The 13,680-nt window shown below is 40.9% G+C and overlaps 2 protein-coding genes across 2 annotated transcripts; one reads left to right on the top strand and one right to left on the bottom strand.

Annotated features, from left to right (window-relative positions):
- Positions 1–870: 870 nt before the first annotated feature.
- Positions 871–7,708, bottom strand: DENR (density regulated re-initiation and release factor). Its single transcript, XM_082007657.1, has 7 exons — positions 7,437–7,708; positions 6,413–6,432; positions 6,044–6,128; positions 5,307–5,390; positions 3,103–3,219; positions 1,898–2,037; positions 871–1,159 (listed from the first exon to the last, which is right to left on the bottom strand). Exons 1-7 carry the CDS (start codon positions 7,540–7,542, stop codon positions 1,115–1,117), a joined length of 597 nt encoding a protein of 198 aa, XP_081863783.1. The 5' UTR covers positions 7,543–7,708; the 3' UTR covers positions 871–1,114.
- A 736-nt stretch (positions 7,709–8,444) lies between these two features.
- GPN3 (GPN-loop GTPase 3) lies at positions 8,445–12,887 on the top strand. Its single transcript, XM_082007624.1, has 8 exons — positions 8,445–8,994; positions 9,073–9,181; positions 9,293–9,460; positions 9,908–10,032; positions 10,726–10,841; positions 11,528–11,624; positions 12,178–12,306; positions 12,580–12,887. The coding sequence occupies exons 1-8, from the start codon at positions 8,947–8,949 to the stop codon at positions 12,640–12,642; spliced, it is 855 nt and encodes a 284-aa protein (XP_081863750.1). The 5' UTR covers positions 8,445–8,946; the 3' UTR covers positions 12,643–12,887.
- The last annotated feature ends 793 nt before the right edge of the window (positions 12,888–13,680 follow it).

Below are 13,680 nucleotides of genomic sequence, written 5' to 3'. Positions count from 1 at the left end.
TCACGTTGAGAATTAACAGCGCGACTGGATGTTACAGGATGGCGGTAACTACCCGGCTCAGCTTTTAAACGGCGCAACTACAGAGATACCATTATCTTGTTAGATAAGCCCTTCTCAACTAAACCCAGCAGCTTATCAACAAAAATCACAGAGAGAAAAAAAAAAAAGATCTTTCCTGGTAGAGGACAGGGTGTGCAAGGCGTCACCGGCTTGGGTTTGACCTCATCTAGGTTCTACAAGTGACAGGAGAATGTCAGTTCCAGGACTCTGCCGCCAGGGAGCATTTGAGGTTACTGAAGGGAGCAGTGAAATAGAAAGTTTCGCATCGATGCGGGAGGCCCTTTGCGGGAGTACGGAGCGCAGACCAGCACAGCCGGCACCCACCTCTCCCGGGGCGTGAACACGGTTTGGGAAAGCAAACAGCGGTCACTATAAAGTCGACTACCATTCGTAAAGGAGCAGCATGCTAAAAGCAAAAAGCCACTAAAATTGCCTCAGCTAGAAGGCCGGCAGGGTTAGGAGATCCTTTGGAATTATGAAAATAGGCTAAATGTTTCATACATATTCACATGTTCCTCGGTGTTTCACTTAATAAAATAGTTCAGTTGGAAGGGACCTACAACGATCCATCTAGTCCAACTGCCTGACCACTTTAGGATTCATTTTCCTTTAATTGCTAACAAACCTTTAGAATGTTTGTCCCATTCCAATTTCTAAGATTTTATGCAGGTAAATCAGAGGTACGAGTTACTGTATATTAGCCACACACCTTATTCACTTAAGTTCAGCAGAAAGGATAGCAGATGAAAAATAAGCTTTTCACAACTTAAATTATTATCTTCCGTAGAAGAAAGTAGGTGTAAAGAAAACAGAAACTGTATTCAGGGAGAAACAGTAATTTTATTTAACTCTACTTCATGCGTAAGCATGATAGAACCCCAATTTAACTTTGGCAAATATCACAAAAAAAAACCCCAAGCAGCCTATACAGAACAGTGAAAATGCCAAGGATACAGGTTCTCCACAGTTTCACTGCAGAGCAAATGGATTTAGAAGCCTCACTTTGGCTACATCATTTATAACCATATAATTAAATAAAGGTAGTCTTTCACTATCACTTCTTGACTTCTCCAAGATCTTCAATGCTATCATCATCCACCTAGAAAAAAAAAGGCCAAAACATAGCATATTAAGTATGTTTTTTCCTTACATGTCTCACTCAATATTCACCACTGTACATATAATGAAGTGTGGGAGAAGTATATGGCACCACCTGAGACTCCCTGCTGTAAATTCCACACGAGTGATGTGTGCCTATATGACAGAGCCGAACCTATGGGGCCCTGAATAAAGACAGGCCTACAGAATTATTTCAGAAAGAACACAATCAGGAGATACCAGAACAAGGGAGACTCAAAGAAACTGCTTGCGATCAAAGCAGCACAATCAAACCTCCCAACCATCAACATTTCAGTCCAGTTGTGTTTCCCCTCCTCTTGTTTGTTTTTTGTTGTTGGGTTTTTTTTTTAAACTTTGCAATATTTTAAGAGACTTTGAAAAATAGGATGGCAATGTAAGAATACCTGGGCATTCACCGTTAAGAAACGGTCACAAAAAAGCCACAGATACTTGACAGCTGGACTTATTCCGATATGCCTTCCTCACTGTAGTATCCACAGTAACAGCGCTACATGTTTAGGGAGTTAATGGTTCTTGGACAATGGAAGCAACGTTTGACTTCAAGTTTAATCACTCATAGGTGGGAATGCAACAACTGGTCTTTTATTTTTTTCACAACAATCTGCACTGCCGAAGATGAAAGCCTTTTTCAGAATCATTGGAAAGTCACAGGCTATTGTGGAAAACTAGAGTTCTGACCGAAGAAAGGGTTTATTACCTCAGGCCACTTCTCCTGGATTACATCAATAATGTCATCTGTAAAATCCCCCTGAATGATGATTTCATCTTCTCCTGTTACTGAGGCACCGCAGGAAAACTTCTGAGCAAAAAACCTTTGTGCTTCCTTAAGATCAATTTCTATTGATGGGAAAATGGACAGTTTAAGTACGGTCATTGTCATAAGTGTATTTTCTCAAGTTTAAAACCAAAATCATCATTTCACCGTTGAAAAACTAGTGGCAGCTTACACTTAAAGCTTTGCTACAGTCTCCATTGCAAGTAAGTCTGTTGTTTACATACAAAACAACTGACCTACAAATCTAGCAAACTCTTCAAGGCAAAAATTGCTGAATGTCCTCTATGCATTCTGTTTGTCTATGCTACACACACTCACCAGAAAAGCACATGCAGAACTGACTGAAAAGCTCCCCTAGTTCTGAGTAACTTCCACAGTTATTGAACAAGTTTTTTCACAGAAGTGCTTCAGTATGTTCCTTTCAACAACACGTCCCAACAATTTGAGATTGGCTTCCAGCATAAAGATACCTACCCACTTCAGAGCAAGCTAGTGCGGATTACTGATCCCTCAAGAAAATTGATAATGCTCTCATCCAAGAAATATGTAGCATAACTTGTTAATACAACCAAGGCTAAAACTTACCTTTTTAACAGAATTCATCATCAACGTGTGAAAGAAGATGTTGTTATAGACACAAACACCAAGTGGCTGTTTGCAGCTGAACCAAAGCTATGTAGGACAGCATTGTTAGCGTACTTTGGTAATAATCTGACTGCCTTACTAGAAAGGCAGTTAAAGCCTTACTTAGTCTCTAGAATAGGTAAAAATAATTGTCAATAACCTATTTACAGGTTTGATGGAAATAAGCATCTTTTTAATTATGAACATGTTTATTTTCAAAGACTACTCTGACGTCTAACAAGTGGACTGCTATGGGAAGCCCTGTTTCAAAAAAAACCTGTAACTCTGTTTGCAAACACCGTGGAAATAAGGACTTTAATAGTTTAATACTGAGGGAAGCCAGTGTACCTTTGGCATGCTTTGGAACTGCTAAAAGCACCTTGGGACTTTCACCTCGCACAGATGGAAGTGGATCACTCAATATAATACAATCAGAAGAAATATGAGGTTAAAAGCAAGCACATCTAAAGCCAACAAAAACCACATAACAAAAGTCAACTCACCAAATGTTGCAAGGCCACATACTCTTGTGACATATTTTTTCTTTGCTCTAGGAATTTTAGCTATTGTAACTTTCTGTGGTACAGTCTTCTTTTTCTGTTTTATCTGACCTCTTCCACCTTTAAAACAGAGTATAAGGTTACATTAATTAGTTAAATGATGTCACACTTAATCAAAGAAAAAGCATATAAGGTCAGATTTCATCCCTATAAACAAAGAAACCGTTACCTCCCCATCTGTGTTGGTAAACAAAAATGTATTTTGCAGATTGTCTCACATTCAGTTTTTTTAATTATTATTTAAGAAAGGTCCCATGCCATCAAAGCTCAATATTACAAGAAATAACAATATATGCATGTAAATTGTGCGTTGAAGTACAGCATGGACAGCAGAAGCCCATTTCAATTACCAAAAAGGGGGTTTCCCCACACTCCACTGATCACTGCATTTGGTCTACATTTAACCCTCTTTCAGTTGTTCTTTGGTTGTAATCATATGAACAAACTGTTACTTTAATGTTTTTCATTAGTTTAACATCCTTAGGCAAAGCAACTTACGTTCATTTACTGAGGCCGTGAGGATGTGCCCATTCAGGCTGCTGGGTTAAACAGCAGATTAAGTTCTAGATATTTGTGCATGACCCAGTATGAACCATATATCTATATATGAGCTAGCAGAAAACACCACGCCTCTGAAACAGAAGCCAGCTACAGTAGTTGACTGCCAAGCTTCCACATGATTTAACATCTTTCTTGCTGTCTGTTTCTAGGCCAACCTGAGGGAACACTTCACATATTGGGCATTTATCAGTCCGAGTAAAGCACACAAAAGATATATTCCACTCATTAGGATTCTTCAAGTCAGATTAAGATCTCAGCTAACTTTGTATATACTCATCAAGTTACTCCAGGGTAATCAAAGTTTCATGTTCTTGAGCCTTCTCAGCATGAAAACCTAAGGAATTTATAACAAGCAAACTGACCCCTTGTGACTACTTCTTTTTCTAACATGTAGCACTTTCAATTCTACATTACTATAAATTGATATCCAATAATGTAAGACAGTAAATTTCTGTCTTAAAAGTTCTTCAGTAAATTTCTGCAGTGTCTTAGTAAGTTTTTGCTTGTTTTTCCTCACTGTCTCTCTTACAGCCAATCTTATACCATCATACTTAACACCATACCGTAAGTTTTCATGAAACTTTAGATTCTAGGAGAAAATCCCTAAGTATTTTAAACACTATTGTTTTAGAATCAAGAACCAGACTAAAAACTAATCATACCACCCCACACAACAAATTACTGTTGAAAGAAAACGTCCTGAAGTTTCTGGGAAAAGCATCCAAGCTACAGAATATAAGTTACTGTTGTCACTGCACATAGCCTACTTGCAAGGTAAACATAACTGGTTACCAAGACTCAAAAATAAAACACTTGCAGTGATACGTGGTTTAAAATCTGACTCTCAGTGGGCTATTAACCATAATTTCTAAGGCACTGCAGACACAGCTGACACTCCGCAGACAAATGCATATTAACCTCAGCATTCTGATTTATAATGGAAAGTATGTTAATTAATTAAACAGAAAGAACTCCAATGATAGAATATAAAAGTGCATTTAAATTGTTTCATATATTTTGTATCTTCAACGTTGCTTTTTGAAAAGTGTTTCTCATTAGTATTGCTGGGAAGAGACACAGCTGTTAATGGAGACATAGGTGATAGTGTTAAAAGCACAAAACTAAATCCTGTTATGTGAATACAGAAGAGAGGTGGAAGGAAAAAAGGCAAAAGCAGTGTCATGAGGCATTAATAGAGGAAAGCAGTCTTTGTTCTACTCTGCAAGCAACCTATAAACTGCTGTTAAACAGGGCAGAAACCAGTATTCTGGGAAGCATGCCAGCTGATTTTAGGTTGAGAATTACTCCCTGAATAAGAGCAACAGCAATGACAGGAACAATGAGACACATGATGCAGGTCATCTTTCACTTGCTATTACTACTATCCAATTCTTTCATCAGCATATATCACTGCACTAACTCTGCAACCACCCGAAGAACAATATTTGGTATCTTTTGTGCAGAGTCAAAGCGTAGCTAAAAACGAAAATGCAAAGAATCTGTGCCATCGTCCAGACCAGCAGGTGAGAAAGGAATGCCCCAAGCTGCTTATAAATCAGTACCGCAATCAACTATTTAGACCTTGCCTCTCTTTTGCTTCTTCTTCTCCTCTTCTTCTCCCGCAGTTCCTTGGCCTTCTCCAACCCCAGCTTCCTGTTTAGGTGAATTTTCTTCAATATATCAGAAAGGAATGGGGAGAAGAAAGAGAACAAAATTAGTGGTCAGACAGCCACAGCCTTACCAGAATAGGAAGTAAGGTAGAGTGATATTTTGCTAAATCCGTAAACTCTTTGCTTAAGTGCAGCAGCCGCTTGACTGATGCGTTACACCTTCATTATAGTACTTAAGCAAATCAGACTTCAGAAAAGCCTTAGCTCAAAGATACAGTTACAATTTCAATACAGTCTCTTCACATAATTTCCACAGAGAGACAGAAATTAATGATAGTGTTAATATTGAAATTCCAAATGCAAATCAACAAGTTCCCTATTATTAATGACCTTTCCTCCAGCCATCCACAGTAGACTGGACAGACATAAAATCCGATAAACTAACTTCGATGGGAAACAAGTACATGGATGACTGGTTACAGTAGGAATCTTAAGAAAGCTCAAACATTATTACTGAAACTACACACTATTTATTCAGTGTTTTCTGACATTATCAAACATATTTGCACAGCATCCAAAAGCATGGTAGACTCCTAAAAAAATTATTAACTTTTTACAGCAGGAAAAAGGAAGAGATGAGAATTGGGCAAGCTCAAAGATTTTTGAATATGTCTAAGGGCAGAGATCAATTAGAAAATAGAAAAGAGTCTTACCTACTGTAAGTTTTGCAAACTCATCTGGAAAATTCTTTTCTAACCATTGTCTGCACTTAGTCACATCAGGCATGTATTCGCAGTACTAGAGAAGAAAGGTCATATGAATGCTGTTAGCAGAGTAACTACACAATACGTCACGAACAAATACACCAAAATACATTTGCTATTCAGCTCAGTCATTTCTCCTGCAGATGACTGAGTATGAATACTATACTTGTGCATAAGAAACCTTGTGTCATCCTAAAGATGACAGTGGCTGAAGCACAGAACTGCCACAGTTAAGAAAAGCCAGAAGAGGAAGAGACATCATAGTGAGGAATCACAAGACAGAAAGAAGAAACTCAGACAACAAAAAAATTAACTCACCTCTGTTGGCAATGAACAGACTGGAGAAAGAAGGGAGGAAAAAAAAAAAAAAGAATAGATTACAAAAATAAGTTCTCCAGTTACAGCCTTAGCATTAAATTAAAAATGGTATTTTAAAGTTAGGGATGACTTCTTACATCATAACTTCTGGTTATAACCCCACTTTGACTCAAGAAGATTACTTTATTGATACCAATCCACATTTTTTCTCTCATTAGTCATTTGCTCACACGCTCTGCATTAGGATAAAACTATCACAGCAAGAGCAGCCAGTCAATGAAGGAAGGGAAGGAGATGCCTACGGCTTTGGGAAAAGCTACAGAAAGAGCGAGCAGTTCTTCCTGAGGCAAAAGATAAACCTAATAAATTACCATGTGATTTGGTTAGTTTTCCTTTTCCCAAGAGCTGCCAATGTCCAGAGGAGGGGCTCAGGCACAGAACAAACCCAAACCAATCGTGCAGGCTTTCACGCACAACAGGAATTCTCTCCTAATCCCCTGCAATTGCATTGAAGCCCAAAGCAAAACATACCTATCTAAAAACATGCTTGTCAAGAATATTGACATAATTTCATCCACATAACTACAAATGTAAAGAATAAAGAGTAATTCTAAACACAGTGCAACAATTTCTTCCATGAATTCTAACTTTATTTCTTATTGCCATACTAACGCCCAGAGGCATTTTCTGTGCTAAAGTCTTTACTGGCTTTCTGCAGGAAGAGACCTTTGCTCAACAGTTCACCACCTGAGCATCACTTGCACTGCTTTTACACACAGAAAGCTGTTAGTACCTCCAACTCTCAAAGGGAAGACTCCTACATTTCACCAAAAATGCTTTAGATAAAATAAACAACACAAGCTATTTTAAAAAGACGATCAGAAAGGTCAAGCTGACTGTGGTCTAGCTTCTCAATAAAAGCTAACCAAAAGAAAAATCTCTGATTCTCTCATTCTTTCTGCTAGGCTGCCCTCACAAACAGCACATTGTAAGAATCATGGACAACTGCCCCTTCAGCACTTGCCTCCACAGTAGAGAACCCGAAGAGGATAGTCGGCATCTGACCTGGCACCGCTCCTTACGTCTCCTCTGCAGTCAGGGACCACAGGCTCAGCTACATCTGTGGCCATGTCACAAGCCTGGAGGTCACAGAATTAAAGAATCAGGACATAAGTTCTGGGTTAGTGATTCACATCTTTCCCAACTCAACAAGAATCCCACAGAAAACAGTGAAATTGCAAGAAAATCAGGAGGGATCAGGGAGGAAAAAATAGGAGTCATGAAATAATGAAAAAATATGGGGAAAACAGCTGCAAAAGATACCAAGCAGTATGGAATTCTAGTATACAAGGGGAAAAATACCAAAGTACCACAAAATGCAGTGCAAAATGAAGAAAGGGGGGAGGTACTGCCAGTATACTAGCAAAGAAAAGGGGTTATTTAAACCAGCATCTGGAGAGTTACAATCCCATCCTAGGACAGTGGCAAAAAAAACCCCAAACACCACAACACAAGCAAACCAAACTAAACCGCATTTAATAATGGTTTACATGCACACATTTTCGGGCAAGACACTTAGAAAAGAGGAGTCAACAGGGAAGGCGTTTGCAATGCATACGAAGTCCCCCAGGATCATGGGAGCAAGGAGGATATGCGTGCGGAAGGCTCCTATCGCTTCACTGGGCAGTAAAGAGAGGTGAGGGAAAATGCCAGGGAGCTCGAGGTGGTGGGGTTCGCCGTAGGGGGACCGCGGGGAGAGGCGGCAGGCGGTCATAGTGAGGGGAAGGATGCAGAAGTACCCATGGAGGTCCCAAATGGGGGAGGGAGGGTGCTGGATAGTAGGGGGTAAAAGTGAGGGCAGGTCGGGGGAAAGGGAGGGGTGCTGGGGCACCAGACCTGATGGGGATCACAGACACGGTGGGATGGAGGGGCAGAGTTGAGGGAAAGGAGGCCGCCGGGTGCCCGAGGAGGAGGATGCCGAGGTGCACGGGGCCGGTGCTCACTGCGAGGAGAGGCAAAGCCGCAGCACCGGAGGAAGGGGAGGGTGTCGGAGCTGGGGGAAGGATGCTGGTAGCCGGAGCGGGGAGGCCGCCCGCCCGCCGGCGGGACGCAGGGGCAGGCCACCCGCCGCTGGGACGGGGCGGCGGCACAGCGCGGCTCCCGCAGAAAGGGGCGGGGGAGCTCAGGGCGGCAGCGGCGCGGCGTTACCCGGGAGGCCCCTCAGGCCGCGGTGGCGGGGGGAGGCGGCGGCTCCTCCTCCTCCGGCGACGACGGCTCCCACACACCGCGCGGCACGTGCGCCCGCCCTAGCGCCGCCGCCGTCTCGCGAGAGCCGCGCGCCGCCGGAGACCGCGCGGCGTGACGGCGAGGGGCGTGGCAGGGAGGGGCGTGGCGATGCGCGGTTTGAGCCCGCCGGCCCTCCGTACTGGGGAGGGTGCGCACCGGCTCAAGTGTGCACGTGACCAGGCGAGCTACGGGGTGCTGGAGAGGCCAGTTACCCCCGCTTCGCGGAGGCCGCCGGCCCGCCCGCCGCCATGCCCCGGTACGCGCAGCTGGTGATGGGCCCGGCGGGCAGCGGGAAGGTGAGGCGGGGGGACGGGCGGCGGCGGGAAGGTGACAACGGCGCAGGCGGTCTCTGACGGCGTGTGTGTGCCTTGCAGAGCACGTACTGCTCCACCATGGTGCAGCACTGCGAGGCGCTGGGCCGCGCCGTGCAGGTCGTCAACCTGGACCCGGCCGCGGAGCTCTTCAGCTACCCCGTCATGGCAGGTGAGCGGCGGGAGCAGCGGGAGGCTGCGCCCAGTAATCCTTGGGCTTCACTGGAAGCGCATGAACTAACCCCTCTCCCCCCCCCCCCCGTGTGTGTGTCTGTTGTTGCAGACATCCGTGAGCTAATAGAAGTGGACGATGTCATGGAAGATGAATCCTTAAGGTTTGGTCCAAATGGCGGCTTGGTGTTTTGCATGGAGTACTTTGCCAATAACTTTAACTGGCTAGAGGAAAGCCTCGGGCATGTGGAGGATGACTATATATTGTTTGATTGCCCAGGTAAACAAATGTCAATGTTTTGGTATCGTTCATACGCAGTATAAAATTTGCGGGACTTTTTTTTTGTTGGTCATAATCATTCACTTTTTTTTTTTTTTTTCATTATTAGCAGTTGCCAGAGTCACTTTCAGATGTTTAACAAATTACCTTGGTCCCAGGATAATTTGAATTACTGCACTGACTTCTAATAGCATCATATGGTGTGGGAACACTATCGCAACTACTAACTAAGACCAACTGGAGGTCAAGGGAGGAAGAAACCCTTGTATTTCTTTTCCACTTCTCAAGTTCATCCAAACACAGTCAGAGTTGTCTGAAAACAAAGATGCTTTCTTTATCAACTTTTATTCATATTAAGTGCAATGCCTGTATTTCCGTAACTGATAACTGTGAACTGTTTCTGTTAGCTTCGCATTTTTGCACACTAATATCCTAAGTGTGTCCTAGGTCAGATCGAACTCTATACACATCTGCCAGTGATGAAACAGCTGGTGGAACAGCTTCAGCAGTGGGAATTCCGTGTCTGTGGAGTTTTTCTGGTGGATTCTCAGTTTATGGTGGAATCTTTCAAGGTATCTATTTGAAATTTGTTGTAAAAGTTCATATTGATAATGAACAAGCAATTTAGGGAGCTGGGTTTGCTTAGCCCAGAGGAAAGTGCTAAGCCAGGGGAGATATTATTGCTGTCTTCAGCTGCCTCAGACACAGGTTGCAGCAAAGAAAATTCCAGTTGGATGTAAAGAAAACCTGCACTATGAGAGTGGTCAGACTGGACAAGGAGCACAGAGAGATTGTGTAGCGTACGTTCATGGAATTACTCAAAACTTGACTGGGCAAAATCCATGAGCAACCTGTTCTGACTTTAAGCTGGCTCTGCTTTCAGCAGTGGTATGGACCAGATAACCTCTGAAAGTCCCTTCCAACCTAAATTCTTCTGTGATTCTATGAGAGCTTTTTCAGATCTGGAGAGAGAGCAGGCCACTTTCCCAACTAGCAGTAAGAATCCTGAGATGAGCTTTGAGTTTTCTAATGGCCCTTGAGTTTTGTAATGGCCTTTACAGTGACAGACCCAAATTTGAGGCTGTGGAAATAAGATGGCAAATGGGAAGCTCTGCACCTCCCTTTTCCAACAGAGATAAGGACTCCCCACTTGGCCTTGTGTACATGTTTCATATATTTGCTAGATTTGGTCTGTGGTAGAGTGTCCTGCATATTTGTATTGTGTTTTTCTGTACTTAACTACATCATTTTTCATATTCCTTAAGTTTATCTCTGGAATTCTGGCAGCACTCAGTGCAATGGTATCTTTAGAGATTCCACAGATTAACATCATGACAAAAATGGATCTGCTGAGCAAAAAAGCCAAGAAGGAAATAGAAAAGTAAGTTCCAAAACCTTACTTACTCCGTAGCATAGTATCTTGAGGTAAACTTCACTCAAAATTCAGTCTAATGTTTCCCACAATTAAAACACACTCTTTTCAAATGGGAGAAGATGCATTTGTTTTATATCAAACAGAGTCTTTAAAATATCTGGATAGGATGCTTAGAATTTAGTCAGAGTCAAAAGGCCAGCTCCATGTTTGTACATATCTCTGGATTTTTCTGTAAATAATTATCTTGAATAACTTACGTCATTCTGAGTGACATTCCAGGGTACAGTGCCGACAAGGCTACTGCACTTCAAAACCTAAACAGGAGGTGATCCTATCCGTTTTTTGATACTGAACATACTGAATTACTTAATGTGTTACTCTTACATTTGTGCTAAAATTACAAAATTAAAGTTTTTCCCTATGGTATTCCTCAAAGCTTTCTTGAGTATAGAATTATATTACCAAAAAGAAAATTAAAAAATGCTTCAGTTGTTTCTACTAGCCATCGTAATCTGAGATATTCAAGTACTTACAAAAACTCTTTTTAAACATTTTAAGTTCTCCTGATCTGAAGTTAGTTCATTCAGATCACAGAATGATAGATGGTTTGGTAGCTATATAAAAGCACAATGATTCATTTGCTCTGTAGCCATGGATTCTTCTGATGTTAATGATGACTTTGTTTCTCCCAGGTACTTAGATCCAGATATGTATTCTATGATTGAAGATTCTACAAATGTACTGAAAAGCAAAATGTTTAAAAAACTGACTAAATCTATTTGTGGATTGGTAGGTATATTGGTTTTTAGCTGGTACCCTTAAACTCAGTCCGCTGTTTATAAACCATGCTGTATGGTTGCTGACTTCACTGCTGTTGTAGATACTGTATGTACTATAATAATTCTCCCCCACCCCACCACAAAACTATGTATTTACCTACCAGACTTATTAACAAAGCCAGCATCTAAAAGATTCTCAGGCACTTCAGCATTTTACTTTTTGCCTGTTTTAACTCAGCTTTTGGGGTTTGTTGGTTTTTTTTTATTTTTTCAAATTAGCATAAGATTCTTGATACTAACATTTAGATTGTAGCCAATACGTTTCCTGGGAATGCTGTTCTATTAGCAATTTTGGAAAGCAGCTGCATTTACTGTGTAGAACGTCGGACAGATAGCCATGTGTTCCGAGTGGGGAATTGCCATTGGCTTGCAGTGTGGCTTTAAATGGTATTTTAGCAGTCCAGGCAAGGAATACCTAAATTTGGTTTAAGGAAGTGGCTTAGAGTGATTGAGAACTAACTCACTGCATTTTCTTACTAACATCCTTTGAATCTTTTCTCTAGATTGATGACTATGGTATGGTTCGATTTCTACCTTTTGATCGCTCTGATGAGGAAAGTATAAACATAGTTCTGCAGCACATAGATTTTACCATTCAGTATGGAGAAGATCTTGAATTTAAAGAACCAAAGGTAAGGTACTTCTGATGAGAAGATGAAAATTAAAAAGGATCCATAATATAAATTGTAATATAAATACATTCTTTGCCTTCCTAATGAATGATTGTTTCAGTACGGTTCAAAATAAGCCATGTTTTAGTCTTTTAGTCTTGCTACGTGTTTTATGGAACTATCTTAGACATTGTTCCTGTTGTGGTTTCTAAAATAAAACATCACAGAACAGACAATGTTCAACAGTCACTAGGGAAAAGCCAGGTTTTACCTTTTTTTTTTCTTTTTTGGCAGGAATGCGAAGAAGATAAATCTGCTCTCGTGGATGAATACTTTCAAGATCATGTGGATGAGTAAAAGACAAATAGTCAAAAATGGGAGGAAAATACTTTGCTTGCATTAAAAAATAAAAACTAAAAAAACCCAAAAAACCCACCCATACACAAACATACTTCATGTTTTATCTGTAAGATAACTATATAGTGGAGTGAGCTATATGATCTCATAACTATTTTAATAAACAATTTTTATTCTTATCGTGTGTGTGTGTTATAAAATACATAGGCTAGCATTAGTACATATAAAAGTTTCCCACATACAGATGTACCTCATTTAAGCACAGGAATGCTTGGGAAAAAAACTAATGATTTGCAAAAGAGGCAAAGCTGAATAGAAGTATGTTGTAATAAATATTTATCTCCAGTACTGAGTAGTTAGTTTCATTACTAGATGAAAGAATTGTTCTAAAGTGTGAAGACTGTACACTATGAACTGAACCTTCATTAGATGAAGAGGTGACTGCCAACTTCAAAGGGACATCTGGTCAGTGGGTGGTCTCTCACCTTTCTTGAAGAACAGGAGTGTTTTATATTCATTTTGGAAGAGCCCAGATTTTAAACCACCTTAAGGCTGTTTTCTGTACAACTTGCACAGGGCTTTAAGTGGTTTATACATCGGTAACATCTTAAGCACAGCACAACACTTGAAAGAAAGAAAATCAGCTTAAATAGAACTCGGTGATGGTCTTGTGCAATCACATTAGAAATTAACTTAGCGAAGAATTAAGTGACAAGTAAGCAAGCTCCTTTTTTTCCCTGAATAAAGAACTCGTACTCCTACTATGGACATGTTACTTCTATGGTACAATATGTGGTGCTTTCAGAGAAGCAAAACTTTAGCACATTAGCTGCAAAGAACATACTCATCTAAGTAACTAAATACATGTAAAAAAGGTCTTAGAAATTTTTCAAGCAAGTAACAACAATTCTGGAATTAGGTGTAGCTCTTAACAGACTGTTCATATCCGATAATAATTTAAGCCCTATGGGAAAATATACTGCTGAATTTACTTCTCACTGTTTATAGTTCTTTTATATATACAGACTATTCCTGGGG

This window comes from Phaethon aethereus (assembly GCF_964289735.1).
Source record: "Phaethon aethereus genome assembly, chromosome: 17".
Lineage (NCBI taxonomy): Eukaryota > Metazoa > Chordata > Aves > Phaethontiformes > Phaethontidae > Phaethon > Phaethon aethereus.
Note: the sequence above shows the minus strand (reverse complement) of the source record. Positions and strands in the feature narration are given on the sequence as shown.